The following is a 19,144-nucleotide window of genomic DNA, read 5'->3' as shown; positions in this document are numbered from 1 at the left end:
ATAATGAATAATCACGAATTTGCTAATCTGTCGTTTTCACAACCTCGTGTAATTATCCTGGCACGTTTTTGTTTTTTTTACGCATTTACATAAGCCGCGAGGTAATATAGTACAACATTTAAGGAGACTTTCATGTGGACATATTTTGCGACCTCGCCAGCTTCCGTAGACACATAGTTTTTGATGACGTGTTAATCAATGTTGTTTGGGGCGGGCAACATGGCTTGACTAAAAAATGAAAGAGGTCATTACGGAACTGAAGACTCGTCATAAGCAGATGTAAGTGCTTCTTAGTTCATCCAGAAGATTACAAACGATATAGGATACGATAACAGCACATACGAAAAAATGCTAACGCTACAGCAAGGATCACCCAAGCTATACAAACAGAACATTAGTTGCTGCGTAATTTAGTTTCTAACCATACGTGTTTTGAATTTTGGCCATCCTACGAGACATTTACAATCATACAGTGCTGTTTGTTCGAAAGCTCCATTATTGATAAATATTTACTATTAGCACACACACAAAAGAGAAACAACATTTAAAATTGCTCAATTTGCTGAGCTAAAAGCACAAATAGCTTATTATTAAGAGTTCACATTTTAAGATCCTGTTTATGAACTGTGCTGTCTTCTCCTAGATTTAAGTTTTTATGTTCCATTCTTTTGAATGATGTTTACTATTTTGGAAACTATTTTAATTTGTACTCCTAAACCGCAGGGTTTCTCGACCGTTTTTGAGCTTTTTTGCCATTGAAAATCTCAGGCCGACGAAAATGTTTTAAAAACAATTTTCGGCACCAGTTTCACGATTTTTTTTAATGCTTAAATAATTATGCGCCATAATCGACAGTGTAGTTATTCTTATCATATTTAGTCACCTTTGCTCAGCATGTCCGACAGGTTATTCGTTTTGGTAAACAATTTTCCTGTCATTTGGGATTTTACTGTACATTTTTAACATTTTCTTTAGGTTTTACTCGGTATATTTACCTTGTTTTCTAGATAAAATAACACTTAAAGTGAACAAAAATTATTTCCAGTGGAAAAGAAACATTTGACTAACTTTTTTCGGTTGTTGCTTAGTAATAACACTGTATGATAAGCAAAACCAGCAAAATTGTGTGCAGTCTTTGTACATTTTAATTTCATGTTTTTGTGGTGCAATATTAATCGGCTTCATTGAATAAAAATACATTATTTTAATTATTTTCCTGTACTACCTAATGATCAGATAACTGTAAAATATGAGGGGAAAAAATCTACTGCACCCTATTGATACAAATGAATGTTACAATTTCTTGGCTGATCACTGTAAGAAAGCAAATATGGGGCGGCAGTAGCTCAGGAGGTAGAGCGATCGTTTTAGGATTAAGGGATCCCAGTTCGAATCCCGGCTTGTCCGTGTTACATGTCGAAGTGTCCTGGGGTAAGACACTGAACCCCCAATACCCCTAATAAGCAGGTTAGCGCCTTACATGGCTGCACAGATCACGGCCGCTATTGGGAAATGTGAAGCACAATGTAAAGCGCTTTGGGAAGTCATTGACTTGAAAAGCGCTATATAAATGCAGATCATTTCATTTCATATACTGAACAATGGCATGCATGCATTTTTGCAAAGATAAAAATGGACAATTTCTTCCGGGACACTATCAAGGTGTAACGCCACACTAGTCTCCCTCAGCACAGTACTAGAAAAACACTGCTCTACAGGTTAGTGTGTTTGTAAACTTTGCTGTTTAAAGAAAAGGAAAGTGAAAAGAAAAAAAATTAAAACCTATAACATCTGCTCCAATTCAACACAAAGATATGACGACAGTAAAGACATGCATATACACAAAATTGCAGGATGAAGGAAAAGATCAGAATCCTTTAAAAGATAAAGTTGTGTTAATTTATTAAAGTCATGACAACACAATTTAAGTAATTATAAATAACATAATTTTTGAGAGATGAATTAATTAAAATAATTTCATCTCATATCATTAGCTGTACCGCTTATCCTTATTAGGGTCGCGGGGGGGGCTGGAGCCCATCCCAGCCATCTCCGGGCAGTGGGCAGGGGACACCCTGAACTGGTTGCCAGACAATCGCAGGGCAAATGGTAAATGGTCTGCATTTATATAGCGCTTTTCAAGTCAATGAAGACCTCCCAAATCTCTTACACACACACTCACACACCAATAGCGGCCATGCAGCCATGCAAGGCGCCGACCTGCTTATTGGGGGCATTAGGGATTCGGTGTCTTGCCTAAGGACACTTGTATTATCCAGTCCAAATTCACCTTGTATTTCCACCTTTCACCACTGTACAGGCCCAATCTCTAATCTGCCTTATATTTAGCTTGCAACAAGTAACACATGTGTGTTTAACATATCTAACTGTACAGTAATAGTAAATAATATAAAATGAATATTTATTAGATTGCGTGCACAGAATTGTATTTATTAATTTGCATGTAAACACCAAAACAATAAAAATGTTTTAAATGAATATTGCTATTTTCAAAGACTTTATTTGAATTTGATACTTTTGATTAATTATCTATTTACTCTTATAATCTCCAGACCTTATAATCTCCAAATATTTATTTATATTTCCTAACTATTTCAGTTTACATTGTTTTGTTTGACCATATGTTATTGTACAGCACATTGCACACAGCAGTAGTTGTCTTAGAGTTGAGTTATTGTTGTACTCAGCTAAAAGTCATACAAAATAAAGAAACAATAACGATTTCATGTTCATGAACAATTGTAACACTCTGAATTGAAAGTTAAAATCAAGTAAAAATTCCAACATAGAAAAAGAAAAAGACAGAAATGTTGTGTACCCAACCATTGCCATTCAGAACTAAATAGCCATGAGATCGCGTTGCATCGATCTTGACATGCTTTTACATGATTTTAGTCTCCTCATGTGTTGCAATCAATTTCCCTAACAAACATGTTGTTATCACGATAATAGCTGTGTGTTTGCTTTTTTGTTTGGATTTGATTTTACGCTGATTTAAGGCTTTTATTTTGCAGTCCCAGGACTCCTCGGAGGAAGACCGATCAGAGCATTAAAGATTTTCAAACAAAGAGGAAGTAGAGTAGAAATGCTATTATTATTACATTTCACAAAAGGAGCATATTTAACCAAACTTGATTATACAGTCTAAAAGAGACCTATAAAAAATGTCTTTAGTGTTTCTTTTTAAATACAATTACTGTATATGTGGTTGTCTTCAGTGTGCATTCCCAGAAGGAAATTAATATAACAATTTAATTTGTCTATTTATGATAAGAGTCTGCAGTCTGGTTTCTGAAGTTTGGATGTATTTTTTTTGGATGGGATCTCTTAAACATCACAATGAGCTGTTAAAATACTTGCGCGCATGTCTAAAGAAAAGTTTCAAGAAGGGTTCCGAAAGGGGAAATAAAGGCTAAAATCATCATGTGTGAGTTCAGTATTATTTCTGTCTGTACTCAATTGTAGGTTGACTGTATTTGTCTTAAATTATCCTAAACATTAAGGTATATTTTGCAAATAGTCGTTCTGACTGGGAACCAATACATCTTTGCTTCCAAATTTTGCTTGTTAGTGGAGGTCAATGTAATGCATTACCTGGTTTTAAAGCTTACATGTTAACATATTACCTGAACATAAATCTTCTCAACCAATTCTAATTCAAATTTTTGATATGGTCACTAAAATACATCCATCTGTGACTGTTGTCTAAGCATTAAAATGGCTCATTTCCCTCTTCTGCTGCTTAAGTAGTTTATTTTGAGTCTTACTAGAATCAGCCACTCTGTATTAGCTGCAATGATTATTCAAAATAATTTATTCCTGTAATTGTCATTGTGACAATATGATTTTTTTGTTTGAATTGATTTGGGGTGGTGGTGCTTGGTTGCTCAGTTCATTCAAATTTTGTAACTGATTGAGCGAGACAGAGACCGTTGATTTGATACGTGATGTGTGGTCTGCTTCTTTGTACGTCAGCTCTTGTGTGGATTTCCTGCTGTTGGCCTGCATGACGCCTCTTTCATGACAACCCCATGGTAAGAACCACTCACAGTGTCATTTGACGCAAATGACTTGTTCTCAGTGTGCTACACAAAGCAAGACTAATACAACACAAATTTTACATTGTATAAATACATTGTAACTTCTTCAATACTCCATTGGATTGTTTTTTTGTACCACAAGAGGGACCAGTTCACCCCTGATGGGCCACTTGCAACACTTTAAGAATTGCTAAATTACCATTAGATTATATTAACAAACCCTGTTTGAGCCATTACTTTTCTGCTAATGATGTATTTTTGATGACCTTCACCAGGATGCCCAGGGCTACAAGTGGGTTCGATGGAGAGCATGGTTGTGTCACTTCATGGCCCTGCTGTCCCTGGGTGTTCTTCTGATTGTGTTTTACTGGCGTCCCCGGCTTGCTCTTCTGGCCCGCTGCCGTACCTGTCCTCTAGCGCTGGCAGATTTTGTACTTCTAAGAGTGAGAACTCATTTCATATCTGTACTGATGATTTATGTGTTTAAGCAGACCTTTGAAATAAATTGTGCTTTCGACTAGGCACGTCAAACATACGGCCCGCGTCAACAAAATAAGTTAGTCTCGATGTCGTTTCTATTAAAAGTTATGATCTTAAAAATCTTCTGTTGGCCCAGCCAAGTAGTTTGATTTGATGTAGCTTAATCTTATTGCTCATACACTGCAACTTTTATTTATTATTTTTTTGTATTCATTTCAAACCAGTATGACAAAGAAATTATTAATGAATAGTTACATTTTTAATAGATCCCACTTGAGTTTGTATAGCATGATAAGTTGGTTCAGGTGTAAAACTGCAATCACGCAACTGTTAAAATAAACCAGTTAACACATTTAATTCCAAACATAATGAATAAAAGTGTTATGATTAGAAAGGAATCATTGTCATCCATGATTATAATATGTAGGATAGGCTACTAAAAGAGGCTAAATGATAATGCATAATACTGAAAAACTATGATAAGCTAAAAATTATAAGTTGACATTTTTCTACTGATTCGGCCCCGTGAGAACAGAAAGTCTTGATCCCAGAGCCCAACGGAGTTTGACATTGCTGCTTTAAACTAAGGATGCACGATAACTATTGGCCCGATAGTTTCTGGAGTAATATGATGTCCCGATAGCGTAAAAGAAATGTAAAAAGGGTCGTATGCTGAATTAAGTCACACTAATATTCAATACTTGATGATTTCAAGCACTTAGATTCCTTGTTATAATATTTGTTCTCATTTTATCTTGTTTTTTTAGAACATTAAAACGACCATTTAAATCGACCATTTTATATCAGTCACGTAAATGTGCATAGTTTACCTCACATAGATAAATGTTCTTTTTAATCAGACGTTGTCAACAAATACGAAATGTTTTGGATCTAGTTTAGTGCTCTTCTGTCATAATTTGGCCCCTCAAACACACTTTTTAATTTCTGTTTGTATTGTATCTATTTCTGCCAATTGCATAGTTACTTCTTTATACTACTGTATTTTATTGCTTGGATGAAGTCAGATCCGCGTCAATGATTCAAAACATTATTATTTGGGATACTTTTTTTTGTTTTCTAAAATTTGAAATGCTTTAAATGTTTGAATTATTTACACTGACTTGACTTGACCATCTCCCAACCACCTTCTGCACAGCAACCTAGCTCCATCCTTATTTTTGAAATCAGAGAAATGCAAATATAGTGGATAGAATTTGGAGCTCATGGACGTATGGCCTGCTCCAGACCAAGAGAGGAAACAACCTTATAAAGTGATCATCAACTAAGGTTTAGGGTTATTTTCTCTGTTTGTTCCACTACCAGTCTTAAGCCTGGAATTCACAATATGGATGTAAAAACAAGCCACTGGTGCAAAATACTGTACTCAAATATTTGTCTCACCTTTAGGATAATGGTGGCCGATACCATGTGTTGGAGGTGCTCACAGAAGAGCTGGAGGAGGGCAGGTGAGCTTTGCCTTGCCTCATTCCAATAAAATACTTGGGGTATGTCTTGCAAAAAACATTTTGATTTCATTTGCTCTGTTTCTCTTTGCAAAAGCTTGGAACTATTGAGAGATCCAGGGGTTGCAGAATGGAGGGACACAGTTCGTCTTTACCAAGAGCAGGTGAAGAACCACTTCTGATATTACTCTTTCATTAGTGAAACAAGTGGATTGTTCTCCAAGTTTGTAAATGTTCTCCACAGAAAACACTTCTACGCTATTACCTGTTTGAAGGCGTCCGCTACATATGGTTGGATACAAAGGCAGCTTTTTGTCCTGTCAGGTATGGTCAATTTTTTTTTACTGATCTACGTTTAATTTAGGTTAAAAGCAGCTTTTGGTTTGTTTTGGCTGTAGTGTCCTCAATGAGGACTGGACCTGCAAGGACCTTCATTTCTTCAAAGAAGGGTTGAGTCACCTTGAGCAGAACTTGAGGTGAGCATAGCATCCTCTTTTGTTCTATGGTATCTTTTGGTGATATGACCTAATTAGATACAAGTGTGATCTACTGTAGTATGTGCATCCATTACTGTATTTATTTGTGTATTAAACCCTACTTATAAATCTAAAAAAAGAATGGAAAGTTTGTGTGTGCGTTACTCAGAAGGTTTTACTGTGCAATATTAGATCAGTGGGAAAATATCGCTGACCATATCCGCAAATTATTGGATGCAAAGCATATTAAACCTGGGTCGCGGTAGCGAGAATCCTAACCGCTTGACCAGGGGTGTCAAAACAGGTGGCCCGTGGGCCGGATCAGGCCCGTGAGACAACACTCAGAGAAGCGCAAGAGAAAAATGAGCTGCAGGTGGAAATATGTCCACTTGATGTTGCCAAAGCCAGGTGCCTCTCACAAAGACACTGTAATTTGTTTCTCTCTCTCTCTTTTCCTCCCTTTTTCTCTCACTCTCTGTCTCTCTCTCTCTCTTTCACTCTGTCTTTTTTGCTCTTTCTTTGTTCCTCTTTTGTCTCTTTCTCTTTCTGTGTCTTTTTACCTAATTTTGCTCTCGCTTCCTTTTTTCCTTTTCTCTCTTTCTCTCACTTGCTTACCCCTTCTCTTTCTCTCTTTCTCTCTTTTTATTTCTATTTGGATTTCTTTCTTTCCCCCTCTCTCACGATTTTTCTTTTTATCCTTTTTGTTTCTCATGTTCTCTCTCCGTTTCTCTCTTTCTTTGTCCCACCCTCTCTCTTTTTCTCTCCCTCTCTTTCTCTCATTCCTTTCCCTCTCTTTTTCTTTCTCTCTAATCTACTAGTCCGGCCCCGAGAGAATGTTTGTTCTATCATGTGGCCCCCGAGTTAAAATGAGGGGGGGTTTTTAAGGGTTATTGTTCTATCTTCGTTATTCATTATCCATTATCCGTTATCGGTCAGTTCATAATACGCTACAAAGCCTAGGAGCCGGGACACTTACTCTCAGCCAAAAGGCCAAGCTAAGGTCCTAGCCCTAAAGCCTTGCTGCGATCATTGCGAATGCAGTTTGACACTCCTGTGCTAGACCACCAGCTATATAGATGTCAAACGAAAAGGCATTTGATTTTATCCCATCATCACACTGATTTTATTCACGGTACCAGAGACAAATATTAGAGAATGAAGAAAACAGAAAGTCATCCTGATATCCAAGATATAAATTAACGCAAAGAGCATGATGAGGTAAACAACTCTTTGTTGTTTCTGATAATAAATCAGACTTCAAAGGACATGAAATAAATGCATTGTACATTTAATGTTAGTGTTGTGTTCATAATTTACATTGTCAATACACGTTTTTATTTATTGCAGCACGTATTCAAAACGTTAATCCCTTACAATGCTTATTTTGAGCTGAGAGAACGTGAAACAAAATTTTGAATAAAAAAATAGGGGTGTAAGTTCTTGTGATTCAAGATTTTTTCATTTTTTTCCTTACTTCAGAAATGATGCCAATCTTGCAACCTATAATGGTGTTACATAATTTCAACTTTAAAAAGTATTTTTTTTACTTTTACCTGATCAAAGAAAAAAGTAAAATGCACTAAAGCAACCTAAGAAAAAAAAACAAAAAGTCATTAAAAACAGATTATACATTCTGCAGTGCACAATAACAGTTAGTTTGTGTCTATATTTGGAACGTAACACACACACACACACACACACACACATATATATATATATATATATATATATATATATATATATATATACTGGACTGTCTCAGAAAATTAGAATATTGTGATAAAGTTCTTTATTTTCTGTAATGCAATTAAAAAAACAAAAATGTCATACATTCTGGATTCATTACACATCAACTGAACTATTTCAAGCCTTTTATTATTTTAATATTGCTGAATTTGGCTTACAGCTTAAGAAAACTCAAAAATCCTATCTCAAAATATTAGAATATCATGAAAAAGTATACAAGTAGGCTATTCAACTAATCACCTGAATCATCTAATTAACTCGAAACACCTTGCGAGGGTTTCCTGAGCCTTTAAAACACTCAGCTTGGTTCAGTAAACTAAATCACAAGTATGGGGAAGACTGCTGATCTGACTGCTGTCCAGAGGACCATCATTGATACCCTCTATCAGGAGGGTAAGACACAAAAAGAAATTTCTCAAAAAGCAGGCTGTTCACAGAGTGCACTTTCAAAGCATATCCACAAAAAGTCTGTTGGAAGGGAAAAATGTGGCCGGAAACGCTGCACAACTAAGAGATGACCGCAGCCTTAACAAAATTGTGAAGAAGAGCCGCTTCCAGAATTTGAGGGAGCTTCAAAGACAGTGGGCTGAAGCTGGAGTCCAGGTATCAAAAGCCACAGTTCACAGACGTGTCCGGGAAATGGGCTACAATAGCCGTATTCCCATGGTCAAGCCACTTCTGAACTCAAGACAACGGAAGAAGCGTCTGACTTGGGCTATGGAGAAGAAGCACTGGACAGTTGCAGAGTGGTCCAAAGTCCTCTTTTCAGACGAAAGCAAGTTTTGCATTTCATTTGGAAGTCAAGGCGCCAGAGTCTGGAGAAAGGCTGGAGAGGAGCAAAATCCAAGTTGCTTGAAATCCAGTGTGAAGTTCCCACAGTCAGCAATGGTTTGGGGAGCCATGTCAGCTGCTGGTGTTGGTCCACTGTGTTTCATCAAGTCCAGAGTAAATGCAACTGTGTACCAAGAGATTTTAGAGCACTACATGCTTCCATCTGCTGAAAAGCTCTAAGGAGATGAGGATTTAATTTTCCAGCATGATCTGGCACCTGCCCACAGTGCCAAAACCACCAGTAACTGGTGCACTGACCATGGCATCACTGTCCTTGATTGGCCTGCTAATTCCCCTGACCTGAACCCCATCGAGAATTTGTGGGGTATAGTTAAGAAGAAGATGAAAGACACCAGACCTACAAATGCAAATGAGCTGAAGGCCGCTATCGAAGCATCCTGGGCATCAATAACACCTCAGCAATGCCACAGGCTGATTGCCTCCATGCCACACCGGATTGATGCAGTAATCCGTGCAAAAGGATTCCCAACCAAGTACTGAGTGCATCAATGGACATTTTCAAATGTTTGATTTAGTTTTGCTGTTATTAAATTTTTTTTTTACTTGGTCTGAGGAAGTATTCTAATATTTTGAGATAGGATTTTTGAGTTTTTTTCAGCTGTAAGCCAAAATCAGCAATATTCAAATAATAAAAGGCTTGAAATAGTTCAGTTGATGTGTAATGAATCCAGAATGTATGACATTTTTGTTTTTTTAATTGCATTACAGAAAATAAAGAACTTTATCACAATATTCTAATTTTCTGAGACAGTCCAGTATATATATATGTGTGTGTGCTTATGCATAAAATCGGGACACCTTTATCATAAGGACAGCATTCTTACTGCCATTGAATTACTTAAAGGTGCTGTATGGAATTCCGAACATTTCTACTCTCTGACATCATCTTCTAGCTTAAAGTCATGATTGCACTCTTAGTCAGCTCGTCCAAATATGTGAATTTCTTAGACGGATGTGAATAAATTCTTCTTGTTTTCAGATTTTTCAGGGCTTTGGTTTGGTATTTGGACTGAACTTGAAATCAGGCCTTTGCTTTGCTCAAAGTAAGATAAAAGCAGATAGGCGCTGTGGACATAAAAGGGTTATTTGAACTCAGTTGGGCATTGTTAACACATACTTAATAAACAAAATATTCTACTTTAAACTTCTGAAGGGCACCTCAAACGAAATACCCCACCTTTTAACTGTAATTAGATTGACTCAATCAAGAGTTATACTAAATTATCTCTTTACAAATGCAGCATTCCTCCCAGGACCATGCACACATCTCCCTGCCAATGGCAATTCCTTTACTTCTCTTATTTATTTGTGTTGTGTTTTCCAAATGGGTTTCTAAGGTATTTGCCAGTCTCCAAAAAGCCCCGTTCGCCATGATTTGCCTGCGGACAGATTTTAAAATAAACCCCACCTTTTATGACACGTGATGCTTGCCACCCTGTTATGCAAAGTGAGTTAGCCAGGAATTTAGCTGTGACAATTCAGGCAGCTGGACTGTGCACAAGCCTGGTATATTAAAAAGTGTTACTCACCAATAGCCTTCGTTATTGTAGTAAAAAATACTTGCAAATCTCTGTCAGTCTTTGCATTCTCCTTCTTTCTTTCACTTGGTGTATTTTTATCTTATAGGAGGCAAGTGTATGGACCCAACCTGATTGATGTGCCTGTGAAGTCTTACTTCAAACTTTTGATTGAGGAGGTAAGACTTTTGTATCACTTTATTGTCTGTTGTTTTTTTAAGTGGCATTTTAAAATTGAGGATAATTTCATAAATTATCTAGTAATATGTTAGTCGGTCATTTTTTTAAATTAAGTCGGTGCAAAAAAAAGTTTAATTTTCTTTTTCTCTCATTCATTTTTCACATTTTCGGGTTTCAGTTTAGGCCCAAAATGTTTTTGATGCATCTCTACCTTCTACATATATCTTATTTTAAAATATAATAATCAAAATGGATTTTTCTCCTTCAGGTCCTCAACCCATTCTACGTGTTCCAATTATTTAGTATGGTGTTATGGACGGTCGATGAATATTATGCCTACTCTACAAGTATATTTGTAATCTCTCTCATTTCCATTTGTATCTCACTTTATGAGATCCGCAAGGTGAGCTCTTGTTTTTTTATTCACTCTGACCTATTATAAACAATAATATATATTTAAAAATATCAACCCTGCAGCAAAGTGTCATTCTTCACGACATGGCCCGCTTGGTCACAAATGTCACAGTGATAAGAAAGTCTGGAGGTATTTGGTTTCCTTACATATTGTGCCAGTATTGTCCATTTAACGTAATTTGAAGCAATTATTTTGAGTCTTATTTATAAAAAACAAAACTAATTCAAATAAAGGTGTTGTCTCAGGGCAGGAAATTGTCAGTTCAGTGGAGCTGGTGCCTGGTGACTGCATATGTTTGCCTAAGGAAGGTCTGCTGATGCCTTGTGACGCTGCACTGCTGGCAGGGGAGTGTCTAATCAATGAAGGCATGTTGACAGGTCAGAACACCCGGCATTTTTTTTAATTCAGCATTTTTGCTAGAATATCAAAAATCTCTAAAAATGGGTAGCTTCCGAAAGCATTAACGGACACTCAGAATGTAATAGTATGACATACATGGTTTATTTTTCAAACCCATTTGCCATACTACCTTTTAATCCGATATAAAATTCTACTGCATCTCACATTAAGGGCACACACACACTAAGGCTATTGTACCGTGAATACTTGTTTCTAAAGTCTGGATTTTAGAGGTAGTGTGAGCAAAATCGATCCGCACCTGAACATGGAACAGATCCTCAGTCGGGTACTCTTGGGAGAGGTGGCACACAACTTACGTTTTTCTCGCATTTTATACATTTGAAAAAAAAGACCCATCTCATCTTGCCCATTTTGGCTCAAGGTCAGATCGTCATTGTAGATTGCAAATAAAGATGAACTCCATGAAATTCTGAATGCTACGTATAATCGGAAACATACATTTACTGCAAGTGGGGAAAGAACTAAAAAAAGATGCTGGAAGAGTTGTTTGTGTTGTTTATTTGGGGAATAAAGTGAACATGTTTATATACATTATCTTTGTTTTAATTCTACATAGTCTGCCTTGTTGTGTGTAAATATGGGCCATCTCGTGTTGGTAAGGTTTATTTTTGCTTAGTAAGAGAAATTGGAAACATTAATATGGGGAACGGTTGGCTGTGGTTTATGGGTATATGCAGTACGATAGGGTTACTGGCACACGCTGGACAAAGAGTCTCCTCTATGTCACATACATATGTACGTGTGATGCAACCAGAATTGGGGGGAAAAAAAGGAGTGTTTGCTACCCCGTTGAGTTTCCGCTAAAATTGTGCTGTCCACTCGACAAACTAAAAGCCCGCCTTCCTTGCTTTACTAAACGTAATGACAGAGCGTTGGGGGAGAGGTCTGGCTTCAGCAGAATACGGAAGAAATAGCCCTAGTGTGAGTCCACCCTAAGTTGGGATGGGAAAAAAAACCTCTATTTTCCATTTAACTGAGAATTGGGAAAAAGTTCAATAAACGTTTTATATGTCTAGGTGAAAGCATCCCTGTGCTGAAAACTCCCCTGCCGAATACAGAAACCGAATACAGCTCAGATGCTGAGCGCAAACACACAATTTTCTGTGGAACACAACTAATCCGGGCCAAAGGAGAAGGCCCTTGGAATGCTGGTGCTATTGCTGTAGTTACAGGCACAGGTACGTACGCAAAAGCTCTCTTTTCCTTGGACAACACATTAGTTTAAGTCTACATGCAGCTTTGTAATCTGATTTGATACTAAGCTAAATTGAATCAATGCTTCAAATAAACTTTTAAAATTAAAATTTCCTGAAATTTATTTACACTCACAAGAGTTATTTTGGTGATAGATAATGAAATGCAAGGATTTTGAAACAGTACATCGTATACATTATACAGCTATATCATTAATTTTATTTGAATAAACACGTAGAACATTTGTATTTTGGCAAACCAAGCCACAGTTTCCTCTTATTAAATGTTGGGAAGCCTTCTTCTTTTTGATTTCTAAAAAGCAGAAGTGCTGCTAATTCAGAGTCAGAGTACAGCGTGTCATAGAATATGTGTTATTAAAAGTCGATGACCTTTTCAATGACTTCCTTCAAAATAAATAATCTCAATTCTACTCTATAATTTAGATTCAACCAGACAAAATCAATTGATTGAAAATACAGTTTTTAGAAATACCATTGTGACAATAATTCCTACTTTTCGACCAAGAAAAATCATATGCCTATCCCTGGGTTACAAGGTGTGTGAATATGCAATTTCTACATATGTTCACAGGGTTTTTTACTGCCAAAGGTAAATTGGTGAGCTCAATCTTATACCTTGAGCCCACCAACTTCCGCTTCTACCGAGATGCTGCAAAGTTTCTGGTCATCTTGGGATTTTTGGGTAAGAGGATTTAGGAAAAAAATTGTACTGCGTAAATCAGATTTGGTTTTAACATTTTGTAGTTCTTTTTGTGTCAATGACACCTGAAAATTTAAACACAGATTAGTAAAATCCCTTCCTTAAACAGTTACTGTATTACCAACCTCTGGTTGATAATCTGGTATTCTGAAAGACAAGTTATGTCCATATAATTTGTAAAATGTGTCATAATCGAGGCCTTAATTCTGTTCTCCCCCCTTGTTTCCACAGCTTTCCTTGGGACTATTTATACTATGGTTATTCTTTCACAAAATAATGTAAGTGTGCAAGCAAACAGCTTGAAAATTACATTTGGAAAGTTCTTGACATTATAACCAAGTCAGTCCTTGTGTGTCCATCTAGATGAGCTGGTTTCAACTGGTAATACGGGTTTTGGATATTTTCACCATTGTAGTCCCTCCGGGTCTACCTGCTGCCATCACTGTTGGCACCATTTATTCACAGCATAGACTAAAGAATCAAGGCATCTTCTGCATTAGTCCACCACGCATAAATATATGTGGCAAAGTTTCCCTCTTTTGTTTTGACAAGGTGAGGAAGAGCCTGAGGTGTACACTACGCATGTGTGCTTGCCAGTTCTTTACACAATGGCTGTAGCTCAATTAATGACGGCGAATGAATAAATGCAGCACCCCAGATTGGCTAAATAGTCAGTATTCTCTCTTCTACTTTGTTTTCTATAGACAGGAACTCTGACAGAGGAGGGGCTGGATGTGTGGGGTGTTATGGAGGGGGGCCCCGCTGGTTTTTCAGATTTGGTCTCTGACCCAAGACTTCTCACACCAGGGCCAATGCTTTCATGCCTGGCCTGCTGTCACTCTTTGGCCCTGTTGCAAGGGCAGCCAATTGGAGACCCTCTGGAGCTCAAGATGTTTAAATCCACTGGTTGGGTACGAGCCAAGAAAGATAATTTTATTTAGCGTTACCCTTCTAATTTCGATCAGACAACTGAGGGAATTTATCTCATTACTTTTATTAACATTCTTCTACTTTACCAAACCACAAATTGTTTTTCTTTCCAGACACTTGAGGAACCAGGAGAAGATAGTGGCGAGCTGAATGCCAAGTTTGGTGGACACAGAGTATTAGCTGTAATGAGACATCCTCCAAGTCTACTTCCTTCTTATACAACTGTAAGAGACACAATCGGCTAGTCAACTGTTTATGTCATTTGTCAAAACTCTACAACTTTCTAAATGTTATATACGGATAAACTTTTTACTCCGTCATATTTTGCTGTTCATGCAAAATGCTCGATGAATTTTTTTTTTCAACTAAATAATGAATACATATAAAAAGGTGACTCCAATCTAATCTAAACGTTGTCAAATGCACATGCCAAAAAGTGACATGATCTAGTTTCGTTGGAGGATTGTCTTGTCTCTTTCTGAATGAAAATATATGCTGACAGTGGAACGTTTCAATGAAATACACTACAGTGATGGTTGAACACGGGGTTGCAGCGAGATGTATATAAATTTTGGATGACTTGGTAATGTGTGTTTTTCTTCATTCATGGAGAGCAAGGTAAAAACAAAGAATGTCACCAGCTGAAATCTGTTGTCTGTTTTGGTGTGTCATTGCCTTTACTTAAACCCAATGCAGTACATTTTGAAATCACATTGAAATAGCCATTGGCCCATATTAACCCCTTCATAAATTAATTATTGAATCCGCTTGCAAACAAAGCGTCAATATTTTATTTTTAACTCCTTCATTACCTGCCACTTTTTTTTTTTTTTTTTAGTCCACAAGTGAGCCTCTGGCAATTGTTCAGCGGTTTTCCTTCTCTTCAGCCCTCCAGAGAATGAGCGTGGTGACGTTGGGCAGTGGCGGGCGCTCTTCTTTTGTTTTTATGAAAGGATCTCCAGAGATGGTGGCGAGCCTCTGCCGACAAGAAACTGGTCAGAAATGTATAAGCTGTTATTTTATTATCTACCGTAAAATTTGGACTATAAGGTGCACCTTATTACAAGCCACACACAGTACATTTTTGATGGAATTTTTTTTGTACATATATATATATATATAAGCCACACGTACTAAGTCACACATAAGCCGCATGTGCCCACATTGAAACATGAGATATTTACAAAGAAAGATGATACACAGAAAGAGTTTGAATAATGTACAGTAGCCTTGCCCTTATTCTTCCGCCGGTGGGACTCTTGATAACAAATAAGTATCTGTATGATGTCACCAGTCACTGAAATACGATATGATGACCATTTGAAAATATACTCGTCAAGATCAATCTGAAACAAGATACCCGAAAACTATAAAGCCGAGCTAGTTCACCAAAACGTCCTCTGGCCGTTTTTAACTTTTTCGCTTGTCCGCAAAAAATGGCTTTGTTACATCAAGGAAAATCTATCAAATCCAACCGTGTCAAGCGTTTACTCTAAAACACACCATAAGGCAGACAGATAAATAGGAATCCGCCTAAAACATTTCTGCTTCATTGGACGTTGCTTCTTGTAATGATGGTAGAAAATATTTACAATATATATTAAAATATTTAAACCCTGGACATCAAATGTAGTTGGATCATCAACTTAATCACAATTTGAACACTCAAAGTCTGCTTAGGTCACAAACTATTGTGTGCACACATCCTATTTTTATTGTGATAATTCAAAAATGATATTGGAGTAGAAAACAATATATTTTGCGAGCAGTGTTAAAAGGGGTGTGAAGCACCGGTTAGACTACAAATAAGGGAATAACACAGACTTTTGTTGAATTATTGGTGTTGTGCTATACTTGAGTTTGCATAGAAAACACTACTTACAAATGCATAATTTATTTTTCATTTGAGCGTTTTTTTTCTATTCAATGACATAGCAGTAGTTAATAAGATGCATTCTGATTACAGTGCCGCCGCAGTTCTCCAAGAAATTAGCCAGCTTTTCCAGTGAAGGTCTAAGAGTTCTAGCTCTAAGTTATAAACCTTTGAACACAAGCACTGATCTAAGGGTCATTCAACGGTGGGATTCCTGTCTCAATCAGTCATGTGATTCTGTTTAACGTAAACATTCAAATCGATATAATCCTGCAAACCTCCTCTTTGCATATTCAAACACAGAGGGGAGATAGAAAAAGACATGGAGTTCTTGGGCCTGTTGATGATGAAAAATTTGGTGAAGCCGGAGAGTCTTGATGTCATACGCACATTAAGACTGGCAAAGCTCCGAACTGTCATGGTCACAGGTGGGAAAAGCTTGTTAACATAATGTTCTAAATCCCGATTAAGTTAGTCGTAAAATATTCCCAAATGTTAATTATTTCCTTTGATAGGCGACAACATTCTAACAGCAGTCAATGTTGCCCAAAGCTGTGGGATGGTGAGATCTGATGAGGGGGTCATATTTGTTGAAGCCACTTCTAGCACGGCTCAAACCACTCCCACGCTGAGGTTCAGCCTCGAAGAGAAGGACAGCACACTAGTCACAGCTCAGGTCGGTCCCAATCAGATTATTATTTTTTATTATTTTCTTTTTGCATACTTTTAAGTGTGATATTAAGGATAAGTTCATTCTGCTTGTTTCTGTTTTTGATATCGGACACAAGGTAACGTGATTGAATAGGGTGCCAGTTTGTTATATTGACTATTCTTTCTTGTTTGTTTACATCATTGTCACTATTGGCCAATACTGTTACTTTTCTTTGATTTCTACATCTTTCAGAGCGCATCTGCTTCAATAACCTAGGAGATTCAATAAAAAGAAAAGGCTCAGGGGAGGACTTTTAGAACAGATTTGGAATTTTGCCTTGTGAGGCTTCTTTTGTTCCAGGCTTTCTTTTTCGCCTTTGCAAGTTAAAAAAATGTCTTCTATCCTTATTTTGAGTTTCTACTACACTATAAACCCTTCCTACCAACGTATTTATTAATTTCCCACACGATCCCTGTACGGCTGTAATTTGTATGCATTATTTACTCTCAAAAGTCATTAAAATATGTTTTATTTGGGGCTGAATTCTTTACTTGGGGTGTCAGCTGGTAATTTAATACTAAAAGTATTAAGTTAATGAATGACAAAAATTACACCGCAGTAGCAACATTATCCACTTCCTGTACAAAATAATTATCAAAAAACTAAGTTACAAATAGATCAACTGCAGTATAAAACATTCAAGAACAGGGCTAAGATTTTAAGCTCGAGTTCCAGCCCGACCCAAATTTCGGCCCAGGTCGGGCCTAAAATGTCAATCATTACGTTTCAGGCCGGGCTTGTCTTACAGTGACTTTATATATATTATCCACCCGTAGTTGTTCTTCTTTGTCTTTGTGTCTTAAATTACCGCACTGGATTTCTCAGGGCAAACTGCGTTTTTCACCTGTGGAAATGATGGACGGCATTAAAACTTTCTTTCAAATCTTAAAAAAAAAAAAAAAACAGTCAATGATGGAAAAGGGTTAATGTAACTGCTGCAGACAGAAATATAAAAGACATACATGTTTATTCAGTCTTTTTTAGTTTAAAATTTGTTACAAAAGACTGACTGTCATTTGTTTTCATAGATTGCCTCTCCTCATCTGTCCTCACAAATAAAGGGATACATTTTCGGGTTTGCGTCCGGCTTTTTCCTGCAAATCAAGTTAATTGCTTGGGCTGAGTTCGGCTTTACTACCTGTGGGCCTGGGTCGGGTCGGGCTGATTTTTTTTTAATGCCTCATTTTATCTATATTCTAGAATGTGTAGGGCAAAGAAACATAGCACAACACGACTACTCAATATTTTCCCTCTTTTTTTGTATTTTGCCGTGGACACATTACTACCCCAAAGACCTTTCCTCTTTTTCTTTTCAAAGACTCTTTGTTTTTGTTCCCTGTTGGATTATTGGACTACTATGTATGCCTTCATTTCGTCAGGACCACCTTTTCCCCCTTTTATTTTTCCTTCCACTCTTTTGGTTGTGCAATTCTGTTACCACAGACAGAACAAGGTCGGGTAAGATTTTTTTAGTCTCGATATTACCTCTAGTCTGAATGCAATGTTTTTCCCCCCTTTGTTTCATCCTGATTCTGTGTTTGTGTTAGATTCTGTTTCATTCCTTCTGGATTGTTAATTCTCATCCAAAATTCATGAACTGTAATTAAGAGAATTCATAGTTAGGTTTATGTAATGAGTTTGTCCTCCGATTACTAGACTGATCCATCTAAATTTTGTGAATTTCTGGTGCCCTCTAGTGGCAAATTTGGCAACTGACTTGTTTCCCTTATTCATGCATTTTGATATCGTGTTTTAGGTACAGTACGTTTAGTCTACGTCATTTGCCTATTAATTGCACCTTGGTAGTACAGAACATTTAGTTTGAGGATTTTTGCTTGATGGAAAATTTCACATACGCGCACACATTGCCATATCTTTTTTTGTAAGCTAGAAGTCTCTTAAATACTGTAGCATAAGTAGTAGTGCCTCATCAAATAGTATTTTATGGCTATTTGTTTTTCTCTTTCTCCTTTCAGGGTTTACAGCAGGCAAAAACGGGTTATCACTTGGCTATCAATGGCAGTTCCTTTGCTGCCCTTCGTGACCACTTTTCTGAACATCTGCCAAAAGTAAAAACAACATGTTCTCTACTTCTCTCAGCTATA

General features: G+C 37.1%; 1 protein-coding gene across 3 annotated transcripts in view; it reads left to right on the top strand.

The window, feature by feature from the left end:
* The first annotated feature begins 176 nt into the window (after window positions 1-176).
* Window positions 177-19,144, top strand: part of atp13a2 (ATPase cation transporting 13A2) — a 25,512-nt gene continuing 6,544 nt past the window's right edge. For all 3 annotated transcript variants that reach the window (XM_088331513.1, XM_088331512.1, XM_088331514.1), the window contains exons 1-22: window positions 177-279; window positions 3,997-4,055; window positions 4,337-4,504; window positions 5,949-6,007; window positions 6,102-6,168; window positions 6,249-6,328; window positions 6,403-6,480; window positions 10,705-10,774; window positions 11,044-11,178; window positions 11,253-11,319; window positions 11,436-11,567; window positions 12,627-12,788; window positions 13,396-13,506; window positions 13,756-13,802; window positions 13,888-14,076; window positions 14,229-14,435; window positions 14,568-14,678; window positions 15,293-15,449; window positions 16,421-16,532; window positions 16,631-16,755; window positions 16,843-17,003; window positions 19,016-19,108. In XM_088331513.1, coding sequence (XP_088187639.1) covers window positions 4,053-4,055; window positions 4,337-4,504; window positions 5,949-6,007; window positions 6,102-6,168; window positions 6,249-6,328; window positions 6,403-6,480; window positions 10,705-10,774; window positions 11,044-11,178; window positions 11,253-11,319; window positions 11,436-11,567; window positions 12,627-12,788; window positions 13,396-13,506; window positions 13,756-13,802; window positions 13,888-14,076; window positions 14,229-14,435; window positions 14,568-14,678; window positions 15,293-15,449; window positions 16,421-16,532; window positions 16,631-16,755; window positions 16,843-17,003; window positions 19,016-19,108 — 2,334 coding nt within the window. In that variant the 5' untranslated portion in view covers window positions 177-279; window positions 3,997-4,052. The remainder of the gene's footprint in view (window positions 280-3,996; window positions 4,056-4,336; window positions 4,505-5,948; window positions 6,008-6,101; window positions 6,169-6,248; window positions 6,329-6,402; window positions 6,481-10,704; window positions 10,775-11,043; window positions 11,179-11,252; window positions 11,320-11,435; window positions 11,568-12,626; window positions 12,789-13,395; window positions 13,507-13,755; window positions 13,803-13,887; window positions 14,077-14,228; window positions 14,436-14,567; window positions 14,679-15,292; window positions 15,450-16,420; window positions 16,533-16,630; window positions 16,756-16,842; window positions 17,004-19,015; window positions 19,109-19,144) is intronic.

Source organism: Urocampus carinirostris, chromosome 3 (genome assembly GCF_059441175.1).
Source record: "Urocampus carinirostris isolate Australia breed hairy pipefish chromosome 3, RoL_Ucar_1.0, whole genome shotgun sequence".
Lineage (NCBI taxonomy): Eukaryota > Metazoa > Chordata > Actinopteri > Syngnathiformes > Syngnathidae > Urocampus > Urocampus carinirostris.
Note: the sequence above shows the minus strand (reverse complement) of the source record. Positions and strands in the feature narration are given on the sequence as shown.